Source organism: Oncorhynchus nerka, linkage group LG28, assembly GCF_034236695.1.
Source record: "Oncorhynchus nerka isolate Pitt River linkage group LG28, Oner_Uvic_2.0, whole genome shotgun sequence".
NCBI lineage: Eukaryota > Metazoa > Chordata > Actinopteri > Salmoniformes > Salmonidae > Oncorhynchus > Oncorhynchus nerka.
In genome coordinates this window covers 29,073,674-29,097,189 of record NC_088423.1, presented here as the reverse complement: position 1 = coordinate 29,097,189, position 23,516 = coordinate 29,073,674, and the positions used below count along the sequence as shown (strand labels likewise).

The 23,516-nt window shown below is 40.8% G+C and overlaps 1 protein-coding gene across 9 annotated transcripts in view; it reads right to left on the bottom strand.

Moving 5' to 3' along the window:
* Nucleotides 1-593: 593 nt before the first annotated feature.
* The window catches only part of kcnma1a (potassium large conductance calcium-activated channel, subfamily M, alpha member 1a), a 314,116-nt gene continuing 291,193 nt past the window's right edge, over nt 594-23,516 (bottom strand). For 6 of the 9 annotated variants that reach the window (XM_065012741.1, XM_065012744.1, XM_065012743.1 and 3 more), the window contains 7 exons: nt 21,091-21,204; nt 17,554-17,684; nt 11,653-11,847; nt 10,999-11,117; nt 8,223-8,447; nt 6,723-6,751; nt 594-5,648 (listed from right to left, as the gene is read on the bottom strand). In XM_065012741.1, the coding sequence (XP_064868813.1) occupies nt 5,497-5,648; nt 6,723-6,751; nt 8,223-8,447; nt 10,999-11,117; nt 11,653-11,847; nt 17,554-17,684; nt 21,091-21,204 (965 nt within the window). In that variant the 3' untranslated portion in view covers nt 594-5,496. The remainder of the gene's footprint in view (nt 5,649-6,722; nt 6,752-8,222; nt 8,448-10,998; nt 11,118-11,652; nt 11,848-17,553; nt 17,685-21,090; nt 21,205-23,516) is intronic. The other 3 variants (XM_065012747.1, XM_065012748.1, XM_065012749.1) reach the window with 1 other exon arrangement.

Genomic DNA, 23,516 nt, shown 5'->3' with positions numbered 1-23,516 from the left:
TTTGATGCGCCACACCTGTGAGGTGGATGGATTATCTTGACAAAGGATCAAATGCTCACTAACAGGTATGTAAACCAATTTGTGCACAAAATTTGAGAGAATTTGTGCATATGGAAAATGTCTGGGATCTTTCATTTCAGCTCATGAAACATGGAACCAACACTTTACATGTTGCGTTTATATTTTTGTTAAGTGTAAATATATATATATTTTTTATGTGTGTCAATGTATATGACACAGCATCTAGGAAACTGTAGGATCACAGAGGTTTAATATGTTCTAATTATATTTCAATGTGTAACATTAGGATAGTCTGCTCTTATAGGACATCATCCAGGGCGAGGCTGTGATGGAGAGAACTTGTAATCAACAAGCTGTTTTGTGTGTACGTTTCATGTTAATTGTTATATGTATATTTGCCCCCTGTCGAATGAAGTATTATTAAACAGAATATTAACACCTTGTGATACTTTAGTATATTGTCATTGACTATGGTCTATTTTCTCCCAATGCTGTACAGTGCTTAAGACTAACATGCATCACTGTATGGAATATACAAATTTTCTAATGCTGGAAGGAAATGCGAGGAGACGTTCCAGTTTTAGAACACAAATACATCCATTTTAATTTGAGAAAATACAAAAAGAAATCATGTACAATTTATGTACAAACTTTTTGTACAAGACAGTATATTTATCAGCAGATTATATTTGACAGAGTCAGGTAGATCAACTCAGCACCATCAAATTCTCCATATATCTATTTTCGCTTCGACAAAACTAAGTAGGCTATTTCAAACTCCCGATTCCTGCAATGACCATGTGCCAAAGAATCAGATATGTGACATGTGAGAGCAATGTCCTGAATTCCATCTGAACTGATAGGCAGCTCCCTCCCCCACAAAAAAACCTGCATTTTCTTTCCTCCATCAAAATCAACTTCAAAATTGCCAACTGCAATTTCAATGTGTTGTTAAGACTTAAATCCCCCATAGTATTATATTATATTTTATTACATCTAGTACATTTTCCAGCAAATAAGTTATATCCATCCTTTACAGCAAGAAAATAGATTAACAAAAATATGAAACAATGTGTGAAGTTTCATAGTCCTGACTCTTAAGTTGACTAAAACACCGACAGGTGTTCTCAAGCACATGAAACAGCCTGGCCTGTGCTCTCTGTGCATCCTTCAGTCATTCATACCTTCTAGCACACAACAAACATGTTTTAACATATCTCTCTGCAGTCTCCTAACAACAAGTTAGGTACCTTAGGCTACAGACAGTACGACCAACACAGATGTATGATATGTTGAAGGTTGATGAGCAGTGTCCCTGCCCCATGTACCCTTCCCTCCTTTTCAATGCCACTTTTTGCTATAGTGGGTCTTCAAACAGGCCCTCCTTTAGACCTACAGCACTGCCTGGCAATCTACTGGCATGAAGGCATTGATGGCTTGGATGTTCCCCATGCCAGTATAAGATGCCATACTCGAATACATTTACTTCCCTTTCTGAGAGGAACTAACTCAACCCTTACTCATTCTGAATAAGTGAGTGAGCCTGTGAATGACTGGACGATGCTTGTTCAACAACACTTTTCATGGCACTTCAAAACACTCTAAAACTTTAGAGGCGTACATTGCAAAGACTTCAACATCTAATACAAACCTATGATATGGTATAGAGCAGTACCTTAGATTTGTGGAGTATTTGCGCTGGAAAGAGATAAAGCTTAAAAACCTTAGAATGTAAGAACAGGTTTCAGTCCAGTGTTATGATTTTTTTTCCAGTTTGAGTCAAACCAGTCACACAAATTGTGGGTACACGTATTGAAAAAACAAAACAAACATTTAGATACAATGAAATGGACTATTCTGTAAGTATGTGTCTGCTTTGGGTTGTGATTTGTACCATTTGATTTCTGAGTAAAGTGGTATTTAAGTACTTCTGAATACAAAAAAGAAAACTCTGTAAACAATCAATAAGCAGTAGTGACAGTTTCAAACAATCCATGGATATTACTATGGTAACATAATTGACTAGAGCTGACAAAATGGAATGTAAACCTGATAAGAAAAAAACATTTTTAACAAGAACAGTAAAATTAAGTATGTCCTCTCTTTATTGTGATATGCCTTGCTGAATTGGTGCTACCCTATGTCTGCATCTCTGTGATGGTTGATATTACCAGGTCAAATTACACCGGCTCTTTCCAAATTTGTTGTTGCAATGTGGAAAAGGATCTTTAATTTCAAAAGTCTAGTTTTTCTTTTTTTTTCATATATGGCAAAATAATAATTTTGTCCTTTGTCAATAGTATGTATAATGAATTAAGTAATTGTCAGTATCAAATATCAATTTCTTATTTTTCACGCTAGCAAGTATATTATTAACAACCCAATTATACATAGATTTTTACTCACATATTTTCTGAAAATAATTCTACTTGCTACAAAGTGTGATGACAATGTAATCACAATTCAAAAGTCCACCTCAGGACAATGTCAATGAGCCCACAGTAGAGTTGCAACACACCCAATAGACAGACAGAAAGCTCAGGTCATTTTGCTTCAGAAAGTCATGTGATCTATATAATGGGAGGAATTTACACAACATATTTAGATAGACATATTTTTTTTTTTGGGGGGGGGGGGGGTCTCGCTAATGACAGGTCTTTAGAAATGCATGATCTTTTGTCTATATTATCATGGCTATATGTTCACTGCAAACAACCTGGTGATGGTCTAACAATCTCTCTCTGTCACATAGTTTGAAACATGTCCATGGAGAATGACAGTATACAGTATACACGCACATAAATACTTCAGTGTATCCCTCCTTAGAAAGAGACCTAATTTAGGTCAATCATTGATTGTGAAGGTCACACAGTTTCCCCCTCAGAAGAGAACAAATGGCTGAACGCCTCAGATCCAGCTTCATGCACCTTTCCGATTGGCTCTGTCTGGGTATTACTTACACCCATTGAAACTCAAGTTTTTTTGCGATTGTTTTACCCCATTTCCATTTGACTCACACATCTGTATTCGTATTCACTTGTCGATGAAAATGAGCAGTCTTATACACAGCGATAAGGTTTATCAATACAGCTACAGAGATCCTTCAACTAAGCCCATCTACGTTTTAAGGAGCACTCAACAGTTAAAGACAAAAGCTTAAATTTAGGTAATCTCCTATACAATATCGACTTTTAATAATGACTATACTTTCAGGGATGGTCTTTGTTGCAAAGAGGAGAGAGGATTTATACTGTTCTTCAATGATGCATGTCTAATTATAAGTATTTCAGAATTTATATTCATCATTTTGGTAGGATTATGTTAAATAAAGCAATTCATTTGGGAATAAAAATCTTATATGCAATTAAAGGCCTGGTAATATTAATAATGGATTACTTTCATAAAGCATTATTCACTAGGTCATGTGTAATAATAAGTAGAAAATGAGCTCATATGGATATAACATAATCATGTTTGTTTATATAAAGTAGCCAGGTTTAGTTTTTAGTTGGATCATCTGTGACCCTCTCATTTCCAAGGCTGCAGCTCTGTCTGGGTTGCTTTTGGATCAAAACTAAATCTGTCCATTTTGAACACACACTTGAGCCATGACCAGGATAACATGAAGAACACAGGCAGCATTCTCCAGCTTTCTTCATAGTCATCAGCGGCATCGTTTTAAACCAAACTATGATTGAGCTTTTCCCTAACGTTTACCTACATAGAGTTTAGAGGTGATATGATGGCATCAGGATTGGCAACGGAGAACATCCAAGCTCTTTACTGCCTCTGTTACCAACCCTGTGCCAGGCAGTGGTTCTGGTCAAAGGAGGACCCATTGATGCCCATTTTACGCAATATGTGGCATTGCTTCTCCAAATGTCTCAACAAACAAAAAACATTCAAATTAGATGCTTATTTTTTCATTCTTAAATCCCAATTTTCGCCAAAGATATCATGGCAAAGGTTTGGACTTAAAAGCTTTCCCTAAAGTTTTAGGGCACACAGCTAATGTTTATAACAAAAATGTTCAGCTCAATCATAGTTGGTGTATTACCGGTGATGTGACTAAGTATAGAAACGTGTCTATTTAGTTTAGTTGATCCGCAACCCCCAGACAGATCTAGTTCCTATTTGTCTTGGATGATTGTAGCCTTGATCCCTTCATGACGCTCCCCCAGAGGCTGAACCACCATCACAGACACACTGATGGAGAGATGATGATGATACCAATTTGTGCATTTAACTCAGATGTACCACCAATGTTCTTACTGAGGGGACACGTCACTGCCATGTACAGTACACACATTGCATGTACATACCATATGCATCGTCTGTCCACACAAGGAACAAGAGAAGGCTGTATTTTCACCCCATTCATGTTTTCGCCAGGGACGAGACAAGGTTGTCCATTCACCCCTTTCATGTTTGCACATAAGGGATAGGACAAGATTGTTCTTTCATCCCTTTTATGTTTTCAGTTTAAGGTGCTCATCTGCGCTCTATTGTTATAGAAGGGATCAGGGACATACCATGCGATGATAGGAGCTTGAAACGCTGTCATAGACATCATTATCATCCATATTCATTGTGATATCACCAGAACAGATGTAAGTACAGCGTAGCTATATACTCTGTCAGCCAGCTTATCCAAGAACTGTCTCTTACTGTACTCTGAGTCTCAAGACACCTGATTTTCAATATGATCCCATTTTACAGGACTGGAATGCATTAATTGATTACTCAACAGTGTGATGACATACAGTAGCATACCCTAAGCAATGACGTAATGGATCTTTCCACATTACATCTCTCCAAATGACAAGCAGCTTTTCTTTCATTCAGTGAATCAACAAACCAAAAAGCTGACACTTTCTGTGATGGTAGTTGTTTTGGGACGATATCAATGTTTCAAGTCGTCATGTTGCAAAAGAAGGTGGTCAGTTTTTGTGCAAATAGAACAGAAGCAGACAGGGAGTATGAGTGGTGAGCGGTGAACCCCAGCCGGTTTTCTGGAGCTTTTGGAGATGTTATGATATTGTGATGAGAAAACTGCCGCGGCCCTCATCCTCCAACAACCAGTAGTAACCTCAGCTACAGTAGCCATGGAGTGTGGTCACACAAAGATGTGAACTATTGCAAATAATGACAGGAAGTACTTTTTCTTCTCTTTTTCAACTCTTAAAATAATTTTAAAAAGTGCTAGGGGGATGAACAATCCTTATTTGATTGTCATTATGTACATCTCTATGGAAGATTGATAAATAAAACATTGTCCATTGTAGAGCATGGAAGTAACATTAAAGGTATACACATAGGAGGTCCCTTCAAGTTGTGGTGTTTATGTCAAACCCTTGATCTGTAGAATGAGTGAGGACCAATGAATCAACATCATCATCCCCGTTTGTCATCTCCCTTTCTCTCCTTTCGAAAGAGCATCCAGACTTCTCACGAGTCATCAAGTGGGCCCGGTTTTCAGCATTCATCTTCAACTTCTCTGATTGGTGGAATCAGACTGCTAGTGGATTTGTATTGGTTGATTTGGTTGGCCATGTGAGTGCTCATGGGCTTGATCTGAATGTTCCGTGGGTAGGCATTTTCTGGTTCATCTGTAAACCATTTCCTTTCTGCGGAGGGATGGGGCAAAAACCAAATGTTAGTGTTCAATAATCTACATGGTGTCATGTGATATATTACTGTCTCAGTTTAAGTAGCAGTCTTTTATAGCATGTATGACCATCCAATCCAAAACGCTATGAGGGACCATAGGTTTCAGATCAGTTACTTAATTTAATAAAGTCATTTCAACTTTGGTGAGTGTGTGCATGTGTGTCTGTGTGAATGTGAGTGTGTGTGGGCATTCAGCTTAGTACTCCGGCTAGTGTGTTACAGAACAAGCATTTGATGTTTTAAACTAAGGTGAAGTAAGATGTCTGTCGTCTAAAACCACCACAGGGTTATGAGTGCACAACTTAATGCCTCATATACCTCTGCACTTTAGACTTCATATTTGTCATGCCTTCCCGTTTCGGGAGGTGTCAGTTTGAGATTTCGAGCCTACTCATATCGATACCCGGGCTATGATATTTAGGTAGCGTCGACAGTTTGTGTTAAGTGTGTTACATCGTCCATGATAGGAAACACCTTGTCTCTGTGGCTCTAGTTGATAGAGTAATACTGAATCTGGATTACAACGTATTTCCAACACTTGGACAACATCAGTCATCTGATCGCATTCAATAGGAAAGAATATGTGCAAACACACAGACCTTTCACACAATGCAATTTGTCTCAAGCTGAAATAAAGCAAACTAAAAAACATGATAAATAATAAGGAAATTATACAAAATAGAGGCTCTGTCTAGAGAAAACTAAGAAAAATCATCATCAGGTGAATTAAGGTGTCAAGGAGGTAAAACAGAAAGATAAGTAGAGGAGAAAGGTTGGACCTCATGCAGTGCAGAGATGGTCCTGGGCATGGCAGGGAGAGGGCAGAGGCAGCAGCAGCCATTTTGCTTTCCGTTGTTTGAAAGCAAAACTTAAACTGAGGCGTGATGACTTATCCTTACAGGAAAATAACAAAAACACTACAAAACCTCCCCTTGTCATAACAATCTCCACAGGGACAAAGTTATGATTAGAACCCCACGTTAAGGTTGCTATAGTGATAGTAGGACATGCAGAATCGTTAACTTGCATACCTTGGCTCATTCTATTCATCCTTGTTGCACTTCAGAAAGAGAAGTAGGTAATCTAATTAAGTATGGTATTACAATCTACAAGGCAAATAACACGTCTAATACACAATCACTGATATGACTGGATCTCTTGCTGTACTCTATGTAAGGACTGACACTGTCTGCAATTTATCAAATCAAAATCCTATTTTCTAATACGAGGCCCCATAGCCAAAATATATATTTTTTTACACTTTTGTATGTTTTATGTTATTTCAGTTTACTTACTGAATTGACCCCGACCCTAATTGTCAGATGTTCCCTTATCCCTTTCTACGTTTCTAGATACTGAACAACTACAATTCACTTACCTAACATGCAATGTTGAAGAGGAAATTAAGGTAAATGCTAAGGAACATTTAAAAGGACACTAAGACATTACAATTGATCTGTTGTATTTAATCTGAAGAATGAACCTAAAACACGGTTCAGGGAGTGGTGTTGGCAGCATGATATATCACCATTATAACCAAATTCTCTGAGTAGCTTTAAAATAATGACTTATCGCTCAATATAACTTCATGTATATATTGTCTTATTCCATACTATGGAAAATATATCCAAATTAAAAACAGAACTAAAAATAACCATTTGAGATTGAGAACTAGGAACATGGACATGCGATGACAGAACAGACACAATAACCAGACAGATGTCCACACAGATGGTCGAATGATGTTTCTCATTCATAGACAACCTGTAAAGTTTTGTCTATTTAAATGGTGTCACGTTAAATCCATAACCATGCCATACTGTTTGTACAAATACCAACATACAAGAAGGCTATGCCAATACGAGTCAAATGATTGTGTCGTATAGAAACTAACCGATCTAGCAAAAAATAGCTGGCATACCGGTCACCGGCTTTGTAGCAAGACAACATATGAGAGGTCTATCTATGTCAAGGTTCCTCATCTTCTTTCAGTGGTATCTTGAGTTCTTAAATTAATGCTCAAATACAGGTTCAATGAGGTCAGCGGGAAATAAGAAGCGTTTTCTTTTGCTCTACAAATATTATTTGTGAAAATAATGCACATCAACGTTTCCATGAATGAGATCATGGTAGCTATGGAGGCAGGCTGAGAGCAAGGACCACATGCTGATGGTTATAGAGCAAAAATTGCAACAAACATGATGTGGACATTGAGCACAAAATCTCACAAACAAAACACAAACCCCAACAAACACACAGATATGGATAATTGACCCAAACAGTGTCTCACCCACGCGCTCAAACACACTCTGGCCACAACCCTACATAGACACAACATCCACACCGGCACCACATACTGACATACACACACATAACAAACAGTGTCTCACCCACGCGCTCAAACACACTCTGGTCACAACCCTACATAGACACAACATCCACACCAAACTTCCATCGGCACCACATACTACTCATGCCCGAGCAAACACAGACTGACATACACACACATAACAAACATCTCATCCACCTACTTCTGTTTGTGGCCGGCCTCCCGGGCCTTGCTGCTGCGGTTCTGCCGGTTGGTGGTGGGGATGGAGTGGACGGACGAGCTCTTTTTGCTGGAGGAATGGGAGGAGTGGGAGCTGTGGGAGAGGCTGGCCCGGGACTGGCCCGCGTTGTGGTCAAACTGCATCAGGCAGAAGATCAGGTCTGTGGGGACCAGCTCAAACTCATACGGAGGGTTGGTGATCACATACCTGTATACAGGACAGGAGTTAGTGGAAGAGAGAACCAAACAATACTGTATAGTCAGTGTCTATTTGCAAAATAGAAAGTTAACAGGGTGGGATTGAAAACTAATCAGTTACAAGATTTGAAAAAAAAAACAATTTACTTCAAATCAAAATGCTTCTCTGCCCTGAAGGCAGGGCCAGCCCGCCCATTTAGCATGATTAGGCAGCCGACCTAGAGTGGCAGATTGAAGATGGCGGCATTTTGCGGGCCAAACTGACCAAGACACACCTCCAACTAATCCAATTAATAAAACGGCCACAGGACTATTTACATTGACCCCCCACCCTCCCCATTTGTTTTGTACACTGCTGCTACTCACTGATAATTTTTAAAAACTTTAGTTGGTAAATATTTTCTTAACTCTTCTTGAACTGCACTGTTTGTTAAGAGCTTGTAAGTAAGCATTGTGTGGTAAGGTTGTATTCGGTGGATGTGACAAATAAAGTTTGATTTGGATTTAATGCCGTCCCATGATAAGCAGTGCCCACTTTGACAACGACAGGGGCTCAAAATATCTATCTTGTCCATGCCCAGCCCACCTCTCCATGGTTCTGAGACGCAGCACTGTGGCGCTTCCCCAACACTCCATAAAATCATGTAGCCTATACGGTAGAGACTATAGCCTCTGTGGCCTGTTCTGAAGCCTATAGGGTGACCCAATTTATGACAATGTCATGAGACAGACACTTCTTACATCATGTGTATTTGGTAGCATTGCCTTTAAATAGTTTAACTTGGGTCAAACAAGCTTCCCACAAGACGTTGGGTGAATTTTGGCCCATTCCTCCTGACAGAGCTGGTGTAACTGAGTCAGGTTTGTAGGCCTCCTTGCTCGCACACACTTTTTAGGTTCTCCCCACAAATTTTCTATGGGATTGAGGTCAGGGCTTTGTGATGGCCACTCCAATACCTTGACTTTGTTGTCTTTAAGCCATTTTGCCACAACTTTGGAAGAATGCTTGGGGTCATTGTCCATTTGGAAGATCCATTTGCGACAAAACTTTAACTGATGTCTTGAGATGTTGCTTCAATATATCCACATCATTTTCCTCGTCACGATGCCATCTATTTTGTGAAGTGCATCAGTCCCCCTGCAGCAAAGCACCCCCACAGCATGATGCTGCCCCCCCGTGCTTCATGGCTGGGATGGTGTTCTTCGGCTTGCAAGCCTCCCTCTTTTTCCTCCAAAACAGTTACATTTTTTGTTTCATTTCTCCAAAAACTACAATCTTTGTCCCCATGTGCAGTTGCAACCGTAGTCTGGCTTTTTTATGGCGGTTTTGGAGTAGTGGCTTCTTCCTTGCTGAGTTTTACTGTGGATATAGACACTTTTGTACCGGTATCCTCCAGCGTCTTCACAAGGTCCTTTGTTGTTGTTCTGGGATTGATTTACACTTTTCACACCAAGGTAAGTTCATCTCTAGGAGACAGAACGCGTCTCCTTCCTGAGCGGTATGACAGCTGTGTGGTCCCATGATGTTTATACTTGCGTACTATTGTTTGTACAGATGAACGTGGTACCTCCAGGCGTTTGAAAATTGCTCCCAAGGATGAACCAGACTTGTGGAGGTCTACAATCTTTTGTCTGAGGCCTTGGCTGATTTCTTTTGATTTTCCCATGATGCAAAGAGGCACTGAGTTTGAAGGTAGGCCTTGAAATACATCCACAGGTACACCTCCAATTGACTCAAATGATGTCAATTAGCCTATCAAAAGCTTCTAAAGCCATGACATCATTTTCTGGAATTTTACAAGCTGTTTAAAGGCACAGTCAACTTAGTGTATGTAAACTTCTGACCCACTGGAATTGTGATACAAAAAATTGTTAGAAAAATGAGTTGTGTCATGCACAAAGTAGATGGAGTGTTGGGGGTACAAATACTTAAGTACTTTACTTTCCTATTTATATTTTTGCCAACTTTTACTTCACTACATTCCTAAAGAAAATGATGTAATTTTTACTCCATACATTTTCCCTGACACCCAAAAGTACTCTACATTTTGACAGGAAAATGGTCCAATTAACACACTTATCAAGATAACTTCCCTACTGCCTCATCCCTACTGCCTCTGATCTGGCTGACTCACTAAACCACAAATGCTTTGTTTTTAAATGATGTCTGAACGTTGGAGTGTGGCCCTGGCTATCCGTCAATAAAAAAATAAATCAAATTGTGCTGCATGGTTTGCTTAATATAAAGAATTTGAAATGGTTTATACCTTTACTTTTGATACTTAAGTACATTTTAGCAATTCCATTTACTTTTGATACTTAAGTATATTTAAAACCAAATACTGTTAAACTTTTACTCAAGTAGTATTTTACTGGGTGACTTTTACTTGAGTCAATTTCTATTAATGTATCTTAACTTTTACTCAAGTAGGACAATTAAGTATTTTTTTCCACCACTGACAATCATACAATTGCTGATATTAAAACAGCTAATGTTGTGACACTAACTGCCTTGAGAGGTGAGAGAGATGGATGTTAAAGATACACAGCGACGGTCTCACCGTTTGGTACACTGGCTAGGCGTGGCGAGGTGAGCGTCTCTCAATCTGTATATTCCGAAGCACAACATGTTGTACGTCTTCAACGCTTTACAAAACAAATCTCCATAGCAACCGCCATCCTGGAAAACAACAAATGACAAAAAAACATCAGGGTGTGTTTTCTAATAAAGTGTCATCATTTATCTAAGTGACAAAATAATTCAAGTCTTTGCAAATGTCAAACTGCAGTGCCCTTGATACGTTCTGCTGAGTGTTTTTGTGGAGATAACAATATACAGTGTAAAGGACATTTAAATCATGCAGGAAATGACACAGAACAACATCCTTTCACTTTGTGACATGGCCCTTCAGAATATGGCCGCTTCAGAATCTGAAACACTATTGACAACAACTGTAAAACATTTAATCCAAGATATATAAACAATACACTGATAAATGAAAAAGTAAAATAACTCATGGGATATTCTCAGACAGCTGCATTATTCCTTTCCATAACACACACCAGAACCCTCCCTTCCTCCTCCTTAACAGAGCCCCTCTTGCGTGTTCTCTGTTCTTCACTTTGTATTAAGTGCCGCTAGGAGGCGAGCAGGCAGGATTGGGTGCTACTGGGGAGTGCAAAAATGTGTCCGCTCGGTTTAAACATCCACTTACCCCCAAGTCGGCAAAGGGCCCGTCATAGAGGGCTAGCTGGGCTACACGACACCTGTCTCGGTTGGCCAGTGTCTGTGGCGTGCTGTAGCCCCCTCGCAGGGCGTTCTCTTCGGCCAATAGAGCCTCTAGCTCCGGGGTGGCTCCCCCAGTCACCAGCGTCCGGATCAGGGTGAGGATATTATCGTTGAAGTATGTCTGCGGACATAAGAGGATGTGAGATCCGTAAGTAAGGATACGCCATTAGAGCCACAACGGTAGAGGATATGTGGCAGATGGAGAAGGGGAGAGATGGGGAAGAATGAGGAGAGGTTTGGATGATAGGGAGGGAGGGAGAATGATGAGGAGAAAGGGATGGGAGAGAGGGATTGCGAGGCATGGCGAGGAGTGGGGGGAGGGGATAGGGAGAGATGGGAGAGAAATGAGGAAAGATGAGGAGGGATGAGGAGAGAAAAATCGAGAAATAGGGATGTTTAGAGAGAGATATGGAGTGGACGCGCCCCATGTTATCTAGACCCCGGGCCTGTCTCTTCATACAGGCCAGACAGAGAGGTGAGGAGACAGGGCAGACCAATTACAGAAAAAGGTTTTCTTGTACCGGAACTAGTTCCATTTGACATTCATTCACCAGACTTGCTTACCAAAACAACTTCTACTCAACTTCTCCTCATAGACTGGTTTTGCAGGTTTCACATCAATACCGTTACTCCTTTAATAAAATACATTAAAAAGCTGGAGCAAGCATGTTGATAATGCATATTGTTCCAACAGGTATAGAAATACAATAGCAGAATAGAAGCTCTAGTGCTCTATTTTAACAAACCTAACGCAATAGTAAATCTAAGTGCTGGCGGTAGCGCTGTAGGACTGGGAATGTGTTTTCACAGCCGTTATTATGAGCGCAATACCTGCTGGTGGCCCGAAAGGCCTGTCATAGGGGTGACTTGGGCTTGGCCACTAACTGGTGAATCAAGGTGTTCCATTGCTTAACATTGTATGTGTTTGTCTCAAGTTCTGTAGGTTATTGATGGTCTTTGCGTTGTCATCTACTCGTCTGGGGGCAAGGACTATTCTTGTCCGAGTCCATTGTGAATTGATTATACAGTTTATTATATTGCATATGCTACAGTAACAACTGACCGCAACAGTAAAAAAACAAACATCCAGTGTTAGGTTACAATATGATGGAGGTAACCTATTGCATAGTGCTATGCAGAACGGCTGAGTCTACCAGCGTTAGGTTACAATATGATGGAGGTAACCTATTGCATAGTGCTATGCAGAACGGCTGAGTCTAACAGAGTTAGGTTACAATATGATGGAGGTAACCTATTGCATAGTGCTATGCAGAACGGCTGAGTCCAACAGCGTTAGGTTACAATATGATGGAGGTAACCTATTGCATAGTGCTATGCAGAACGGCTGAGTCCAACAGGGTTAGGTTACAATATGATGGAGGTAACCTATTGCATAGTGCTATGCAGAACGGCTGAGTCCAACAGCGTTAGGTTACAATATGATGGAGGTAACCTATTGCATAGTGCTATGCAGAACGGCTGAGTCCAACAGCGTTAGGTTACAATATGATGGAGGTAACCTATTGCATAGTGCTATGCAGAACGGCTGAGTCCAACAGCGTTAGGTTACAATATGATGGAGGTAACCTATTGCATAGTGCTATGCAGAACGGCTGAGTCCAACAGCGTTAGGTTACAATATGATGGAGGTAACCTATTGCATAGTGCTATGCAGAACGGCTGAGTCTAACAGCGTTAGGTTACAGTGTAGGCCGGCATTGTAAAATAAGACTTGCCTAGTTAAATAAGTGTTAAATAAAATGTCTGGTGTTGACAGTCACTATTGTTGTATTTGGCTTTAACAAGTACAGGCCTTTTGTCATTGCACTTCTCCTCAAATAAAAACTACTAGGCTCCTGTAAAATGTATAGTATGTGTGAGGCACATTCTCAATAAGCAAGACATAGCCTAGGCCTACCGTTGATACTGCATTATAGGACTGAATCATTTAAAAACATTTGGAGGAGCGCATGTTTGGAAATTGGAATGGATACAAGCCGAGCAGGTAGGCTTATCTTAACTGTGAATAATGCAAAAGCAGGACGAGTAGACCATTTAGACACCTTTTATGGATAGGCTACTTCGAATGCATGGCCAGGATAAGAAATACATCCGACGCATTATTGTGAAACCAGCTTTCGTTAAAGTAGGGTAAGGCTAGCCTACTGAGGGCTTGGTTTTTAATGAAACTAAATGGAAAACAAGCAATTGTTACAGGAAAATAACTTCAATGTTTTTAAATATGAGTGTCACCGGATAACATCATCTCTCTTTCCATGATGGGTATATGGACATGTAGCCTACATGGAGGGTTTTTTATGCACATCCAAAATAAGACCAGGAGATGGGGAAGAACATGTAATAGCCTACATAGATAAAAAGGGGATGTCCACTCACTGTTTTGCCGCTGCCAAACTTAATCTTTTAATAAAGCTTTGGTGATTAAGATTCATTACAAAGCAGTCTCCCCAGCTAGCACAGTGGATCTGGGACGATTCCGGGTGAGAGTCAGATTCGGCTGATGTGATGTGGCCCGAGTCTGGGCCGCCTTCAGCAGTATTACTTATGGCTAGGATTGAGCTCGGGACGATTCCGGTGAGAGTTATCTGGCCCAAATTTATTTCTTGGGACTCGGGCAATTGAAGCTATTCTCTGGCAGATGATTACACGGGCTGCTTTATATAATTCATCTTTTATTATTTTTCCAGATTTTCTCATTGTTTCTGTGATCAAAAAATACAATTAACATTAAAATATATTTTTTTAAGAGTCCTGTGCAGTATTTTAGTATTTTGATACTTTGTTGATGGAGACTACCGAGAGGCACAGCGGTCTAAGACACTGCATCGCAGTGCAAACTGTGTTGCTAATGATGCTGTTTCGAGCCCCGTGCTGGCTGCAACCGGGAAACCCATGAGGCGATGCACAATTGGACCAGCGTCGTCCGAGTTAGGGCAGGGTTTGGCCAGCCGGGATGTCCCTGTCCCATTGCACTGTAGAGACTCCTGTGGCGGGCCAGGCGCATGCACGCTGACACGGTCACCAAGCGTTGCCTGACACAAAATGTTTTTTTTTGTGGATGGGTATAATTTGAATGTATAAAATGTATAATAGTAATATTTAAAATGACTAAAATGGGGTAATTGTGTATACATCTATTTAAATTTGCATTGGGCCGCTTCTGGGGGGATTCTGGTAAGATGCCGGCAAAGTTGGCTGAATTCTGGTAGACAGAAACAGCCTGATGTTCTTGGGCCGATTCTGGGCAGTCGTTCATTTTGATTCTGGGCTAGGTCCGACAGCCGATTCCGTGCCGATTCAATCAGTTCCAGCCCCCTGGAAGAAGGCCGCTTCTGGGCCGATTCCTCTTTGCCAGCTGGGTCACAAGCCAAACCCTTTATCGATCCTGACTACTTGGTGACTGCATTGGTCGGGACAAAAAAAACGCCTTCACTGAGAAGAAGGGAGGCTATGCTTGTTTTTTAATGACATGAAACGAAATGGGAAAAAACTATTTGTTTCTAAATATGAGGTGTAAGGGCACAAAAAGCACAAGCTTCCATTCGTATATGGGCACTGTGTGACACGGCTGGATAGGCTGTGCTTCCCTTGTCAAAATCAATGTCATAACCAACCTCGTTACAGCTAAAACCAGCTTTTGGTTGGTCTTAAATGTCCCCAGATATTGCCACCCCTCCCACGCAAGCAAGCTCATATAAAACAGGTAAATTACCAATCTGGCGCTATGCTTTAACAGGTCAAAACGAGCGTGTGTTTGACAATTTCACTGGCTTAAAGCCAGCCGAAAATAGAGCCCCTAAAGTCCACGCTAGCACTTCATGGAACACAGAGTTCCTATTGCACATTTTTTTCACAATATTGTTTGGAACATTCATTTAATGACTGATGCCCGCCTGAGGATTCTAGTGATGAAGATATATAATTATAAGAAGATATATAATTATAAGTGCATTAGAGTGGCTTGGAAATACAATTACATTTCTAAAGGAGGCAAATCATTTCTGGAAAACCTTTTGTCATCATTTTGATGTCGCCAGAATGACTTTAGATACAGTATAATGTTAGCTAGCTAGCATAGATTGAGTCGAGACCATTTTATTTTATTTTATATACACATTTTACTAGCTAATGACAACATTGCCATCTGTCTAAAGTACATTTTACGACATGATAATGATAGCAAACTTTTTTCCTACTAAATATTTGCCTACGTCATTTTATTTCCAAGCTGCTATATTGCAATTTCAGCGAAATAGTCATTAGCCGCTGTTAAAAAATACTGGGATTATCACAACTTTTGGGCACCACTATGGCAGAGGGCGGCTTGATAACGTTAATAACAACGGTACTTTGCAGGGCAGTTGGTAGAGCATGGCACTTGTAACACCAAGGTAGTGGGTTCGATTTCCAAGACCACCCATAAGTAAAAATGTATATGACTGTAAGTCACACCCTGAGTGGCAGCTCTTCTCCCCAGGCCCCTGACAGCTCTGTGGAGAACCATGATGGATGAGCGCTGTCTATTAGCCACCCTCACCTCTGACCACAGCCAGTGTGTGTGTGAGGGCTACTCAGCTCTCCTCTAACCTCACTCATGATGTGACAAGCTGGAATTAAGCCATCACAGCACCAAAGGGGAGTAGCGATGGTTGGAACGAAGTCACAAGATAGTACTTTATCCGTATCTTGTCTTCAGGAAAAGGGCTTACATTGTTGGAAGATGAAAGTGTTTTGAAGGCCCACCTTGCGTGTCATATGTGCCATTAGAGGGAACCTCAGCACATTTTTACAAGGCACACCTGTAAAATGCATTCCAGGTGACTACCTCATAAAGCTGGTTGAGAGAATGTCAAGAGTGTGAAAAGCTGTCATCAAGGCAACGGGTGGCTACTTGGAAGAATCTCAAATATAAAATATATGTTGATTTGTGTAACACTTTTTTGGTTACTACATGATTCCATGTGTTATTTCACAGTTTTGATGTCTTCACTATTATTCTACAATGTAGAAAATAGTAAAATAAAGAAAAATCCTTGAATGAGTAGGTGTGTCCAAACTTTTGACTGGTACTGTACCTTGTTAAAAGATCTAATAAGCCCCTTGAAAGTTCGTTTCGTGACACTTTATATGAGGAGTGGGGGCAACAACTTCCCTTTTGATGTCAGTGGAGCTGGCACCGCTGTCTGATCAATGTGGCATTTAATTTACCTTCTGCTTACTCCGTATTGCTACCGCGCTGAGCAGATCTTATGATGCTACCACATCCTTTAAGTTTACCCCTTTATTCTCTCTGTGTGTGTGTGTGTGTGTGTGTGTGTGTGTGTGTGTGTGTGTGTGTGTGTGTGTGTGTGTGTGTGTGTGTGTGTGTGTGTGTGTAACCAGCATTAGAGACAGCAGACATGGGTGCAGGTGAGTAGACATTACCAAGTATACACTACTGAGTTTACAGTCCTTAGTATACAGTACTTAGTTAAGTATGCACGTCTTATAGTAAACCCACTATATGTGTATTGTCCTGTGGCTGCTGTCATCTTGTATGAAAGACTCAGAATCACTTCAAGCCCTTGACTGCTGCATGTTGCAGCCTACCTAAATAAAATATGAATTCAAATATGGATTAAATATATATTTAAATATCGATAAATAGATTCAATTTTACAAAAAGGTCTCCTGGTGACTTCTACCCCGTACATGAGAGACATTTAGTATGATGTTGGATTAAATAAAGGAGAAATAGGATACATGATCTAGTGCATACTAAGAACTGTGTCAACTGAGTAGCGTGTACTTAGTATTGTCTACTCACTGCACTCATGAGAGAGTCCAGCACGCTGACAGCGAAGGCGGTTCCGCAGGCGAAGGGCTGTGTCAGGTACAGCTCTGTGTCCGGGTCATCATCATCATCTTGGTCCAGGAACTGAACGTTGGAGTCGTTCACTGAGAGAGGGGAGACCCAAAACACAGTCAGAGAGAGAGAGAGGGCAAGGAGGACACAGCACAGCATGCCAAACACACACCCACACACACACCTGAGGACCAGAGAAGTAGAGAATCGCTGGGTGACTTAGCTAGGGCACTTTTGTGTCGGTGAATTGTGAAGCGTTGTTCGATTTTAGAGTGTTTTTGTGACCCATTGAGTCAATATAAACCAATATTCCAAGTTGGAATCCTGTGTTAATGTTCCTAGTCAACACCCAGTCTTATGCCCTGACCGGAACAGAATCATTCACTATATTAGAGGAAGACACTTACGGATCCTTCTATGACTCAAGGGCATATATTCTCACAGGTCTCAGGTCTGGAGGTATAGAATAGATAGTGGTGTTTGAACCAAAGCGTTATGGATTTGGCATTCATGGTAGATGCACAGTACATTCCGTCATGAACAAACCATTTCTGTAATTGCATTCAGGACATGGATTTTACCTAGTTGTGCGAAACACCTCAATCCAACATATTGTGTTTTTTATATTCAAGATGATATTGTTCAGGTGAGAAGATCATGCATGTAATGTAACATGCATTTTAAAGCTTTATTGATATCTCAGATAAGAAAATGTGTGGTCACATCGTCACCTATCGAGATATTGAGGTAATTACCTTTTCCTGAAAGTCAAATGATTATTTAAAACAACAATAATAAGATCGAGCTGTGTGGTAAATTCACATTTTAAAGATCCAAGTAATACCACATTCTGAAATTGTTAATGATGAAAAAAGTTCAAATCATAACATGGCCAGGGTAGAACAATCGCTTTCTATACTGTGTAGAATATTGCTAACCAGAGGAAATGAACACAAGATGAAACCATATAAAAACAAACTTTTTGTTCAACCATTCGTAAATATGACTTTCCCTAGTAGAACCGTCTGGTCTTTATTTAACCTCAGATGAGAGGGTTCTCTTTCTAGCACCAGTGGACAAGAGCCTGAGATCCAACTGCATTTGAAAAGAGGCTTCACACAACACAAGGCATTCTTTGACTCCTTCAACATCTAGGCTTAGGTAAAAAAAAAAAGAAGAAGCAACAACCTCAAAAATAAATAAAAATAAACATCTTAAAGGGAAGGATTGATCTATAGTTTTTTGAAATATGATTTCTTCCCAGGCTTCCTCTGTGCTGCAGAGGAACAGACATGTCAGTCAACCAGACAAGGGGGCTGATGATGCAAACGGGCCCAGGCCAAAGAGACTGAACCGGGAGGAGGTGGGGTGTTGAGGGAGGGGTTGGGGTCGGGAGTGGGGTGTGTGCTATGAAAACAGCCACAAGGACAGACCGAGCAATGATCAAAGTGCCGGAACGATGCTCTGAAAAAATAATAAACGGAAAAAATAAAAACACCACGGGAAAAAAATCATGAAATAAAAAGGCCAAAACAAGACAGTCCATTTTTCAACCAGAAACCGAGAATTAAAAATAAAAAATGTGTTCAAAGTGAAGCCATGGGAGCAGCCAGCGAGGACCTCGGCTGCAGCCAGATACATCAAGACAAGATGATAGAGATAGAGAGATAGATAGAGAGAGAGGGGTGGGGGAGAGAGAGAGAGGGGGAGAGAGAGAGAGAACAAAAGAACGAAAGATCGGACGGCAGCGAGCGGAGGACAAAAGCCTGGCTTACCCAGCTCAGTTATCATTTGTATGTTGATTCCACAGTTTTTTTCCTGACTGAATGAAACCAAAGGCAGTATTTTGCCAGGTTTAGCTAATGACAGTAAGACGTGTGGAGAGCAGAGGGGGGAGAGATAGGGTCGTTATTGGAACAGCTTCAAAGAGAAGAGAGAAAGAAAGGCAGTTCTGTCTGAGACCACGCATCATGTCAACCACAGGATTAGACACTGACTGTATGTAAAGGTAGCCATGGTTGTCCATGACATGCATCTACGGCACCAGAGATGAAAGTACATAGCCCAGATGCGACTGAACCATACCACTAAAACACAAATTGCCAATTTGTACGGCTTTTAAGACACCAAAGGGATTTACAGTGTTGTATACATAAACCAACTTTATGTGACTCCATCAAATTGATCTTGCAATTCAGCCAGATTCTTAACATTTTCCATTAGACTTGCATCTTGACTATGGTGCTGTAAACTGACAACATTGACACTACAATTATAGTGTCTAGTTCCCGAGACTGATGTGCCCCAATGTACTATCTTTCTACTCTCAGAGAGGAGGATGACAATGTTAGTGATGCTCGTACTAATAACCAGGGCCTGACACTATATGTGGGGGTAGAATGATTCTAAATCAAACATAGCTGAAAGTATTCCAAATCACAACGGACCTGTGCAATTCATTCATATCCAACCAAATACTGCAAGAAAAACCTGAATAGCTACTCTTGTTTTGTTGATTACATGTGTAGTACTCAAGAGTTTGAAGAAAGAGAGGTGAGAAAACATTCATGGTGCTTCATGTCCCTGTCTCTATCTGTGCCTCCATCCATCTCTTAGCCTCCTCACGCCTCAATGCTTTCTAATTGGGTCAGAGGGGAGAGATAGAGACAGAGTGGCCAGTCTCTAGTGCTTTATTCAGGGGTGATAGAGTGGCTCTAGTGGCCCTGGTCTCTGGTGCTTTAAAAACCCTCAGAGATGTGAAACTTTCATGAGTCCCCTGGACCACATGGAATACTAGAGAATACAGCCAGCGCCATTGTTATTATTAAATGCACCCATTTTGCTACTGTGGCACTTCTTAGCTTTCTCTCGCACTCTCTTTTTACTCTCTCCCTCTCCATCAGGCTGTTAATGGACAAATGGGACCTGGAAGAAGTGCGAGTGTTCTGACTTCGTAACGAGACATCTCAGCTAGAACTTACACAAAGAGAGTGACATTTGAAATGACAACAAATGCTCAGTTTTGTATCTAAATCCATATAGATCTCAGCCAAAGTCACTAATCGTTAATCTTTGTCGTCAACATATCGCTAGAATTAGTCATCACGGCCATAGAAAATAAAGAGTTCGGCCAACTAACCTCCACATTGGCATCGAACGTTCCAAAACAAAAAACATTCAAACCTGCATTCTAAGCAGAATGCAAAAGAATGTCCACTGAGCTGTTGGAGCCATCATGGCAGACCTGAAGGTTCTAAATCTCTAAGTGAGTTGGCCAAACTCTGTGTACAATGTCACAATATTTTCCCAACAGGCAAATGACATCACAACAACCAGAAAGTGGTTGAAATGACATCACAACAACCGGAAAGTGGTTGAAATGACATCACAACAACCGGAAAGTGGTTGAAATGACATCATTATGGCATTGTTTCAACGTGTTTTACCTGCTGGGATCTACCAGTAGTAAATGGTCAGTTGGTCAGTTGTGTGTCTCACCTAGTTCAGTAATGATGGGGATGTTGGCGCCGGTGGTGACGGAGGCCTGGCGTACTAAACCATGTACTGGACTGCTGTCTGGAGAGGACCGGTCCATTCCAGGAGGCGTGAAACCTACACAGACAGAGCACACAGAAAGATGCACACAAAACCGTTGAAACTAACAGCAAGAGCTAGATACCCACAAAACAAGGTGTACCGAAACCTACATCACACAGAAAAAGATATATTTATACACAGACTGACACAAAACCATGATATATTCCATTGTTGAAAGCGATGGCACAGAGAAACAACAATACAGACAGATACAAGACAATGAGATGTAATATTACAACACAGAGAGAAATACACCAAACCGTGAGATATCACACTGATATCACTTCACAAATCACATACCTCAGCTTCGGTGATTGAAAAGGTTATATGTCATTTTGTAGAAAAAACTGTCAACTATAATCGAAAAAAACAAAGTATGTTGATTGACCATCACTTAGTAACACTAGGCTATTCAGTAAAAGCTGCTGGGCTTACTGACTGAGATGGGCTCTTTGTATTGTTCAGAAGTGCAGATTGAAAGTAGTGTAGACAGGGACGGGGAAAATGAAGCAGGCGCTTCCTAAAAATGTCAATATGGATATTGTGCTTTTAGGGGTCAGCTGAGAGACACATTTAGCATTCGCATCCTTCCATCAACCTGCCTGCCTTCCATACATTTTATATGTGCTTCATTTTGTTACCATAAAATTGGCAAAGTGGATCCTGAAAACCTTTTATCGGGAAAATAACTGTGCGATTCTCGACCATGAAATACAAGAGGCGAGTGATGGGTATGAATTCACATGACTTCACATTTTTGCATTTCCTCAAAGTGACACAAATGCCTTAAATCAGTAATGCGTGATACATAATGCATGACCTGTGTTGTGACATCCATCATTTATTGCTGACTGAAGCAAAACGCCACCTCATAGTTCTACAGCACAGCAGCGACAAAACAACGCACGACGGGAATATATTCAGGTCACAAAGTTTTAAAACAAATGTTAGACATTGGAGAATAGTTGGGAGGATGGAGGGGTTGGGGGGGGGACTTGAGGGGCTGTTTTACAGTACAGAATAGATATTCTCACCCTCCTCACTAAAGAGGACAACACCAACAGTTCAGCATTCATCACAAACTAGAGGCTAAACTGAATTATCTACACTCTTGTCATGTCAATTACTGAAACTGGGGATAGGCACGGTTTGTAGCAGTCAGAGACTGGAAGATCACTCAGAGCATGCTTCATTTTGTTGACATCTATAAAATATTACATTTATATCTCCAGAGAATGACAACTGGGTTTTGGATATTGCCTCTAAAAAAACATTATTCTTACATGACCACAGTAAACAAGTCAAACTTTCAGTATCCAATTGTGAAAGTAGTAACAACGGATAAAGTAAATACATCTGAAAAATAGATTTTCCAACAGAGAGGGCAATGTGTCAAAAACAGTTCGGCTACAAGTGACCAAAAGTTAGATGGAGAAAGCTGGAGAGTTCTATACAGATCATTGACTATCAGTCAGATTGTATATCTGAGTGGATTCATTATAATGTCTTGACTGCATTTGGCATGTACTTTTCCAGACTTCTAATACTGGCAAACGAGAGGGAAATAGATTTTCTCACAAAACAAAATGGTTTACGGCTTCCATACCATACAGGAGCAAACGCATCCGTGTGGGCTACAGACCCCCCACCCCCCTCAGCCCCCAGGCACAACTTAGCTCTGCGGTCTACAGACTACATCGTACCGTAGACCTCAGCCATGTGAACGTCTCCCTAGCGATACAACTCTTTACTTATTCATGTGCACCTTCTTGCTTTACATTTCACCCCCCACATCTGAACAGGATATTGTCAGGGAGGAAGGAATCCACAAAGCTATTCACTGTGATATATTACACCTGTGCATGTGTGTGTGCGTTCGTGTGTGCATGTGTGCTCTTAAACTGCAATATTTATCAGTGGAATGGATACAGAGGATGTAAGACAAACTCATTGATAACAATAGGCTTCATCAATCGACCGCCGTGACAGGCCTTTGGTTCCCAAACCTTTCGGTCACCAACTAAATTTTGCTCTGCTCGGTGTACCCCTTCGTGCATTTTTACCAGTAAGCCTATGACATCATGAGTCTTATCAAGTACCCCCCTGTGGATAGGCCAAGTACCTCCAGGGGTTATTGTACCCTTGTTGGTAACCACTGGTGTAGGCCCTCCATATCTGTGAATACTGCTCCCATGAGCAACAGAGAACTCCGATTTAGTCTGCTCATTGTGACGACAGCACATCACTCACTCAGACCAGGAGAAATAATTGCATTTTCCTAAATCATGTGGAAGTGCTTGGCATATTACGCATAAGTTCATTGGTCT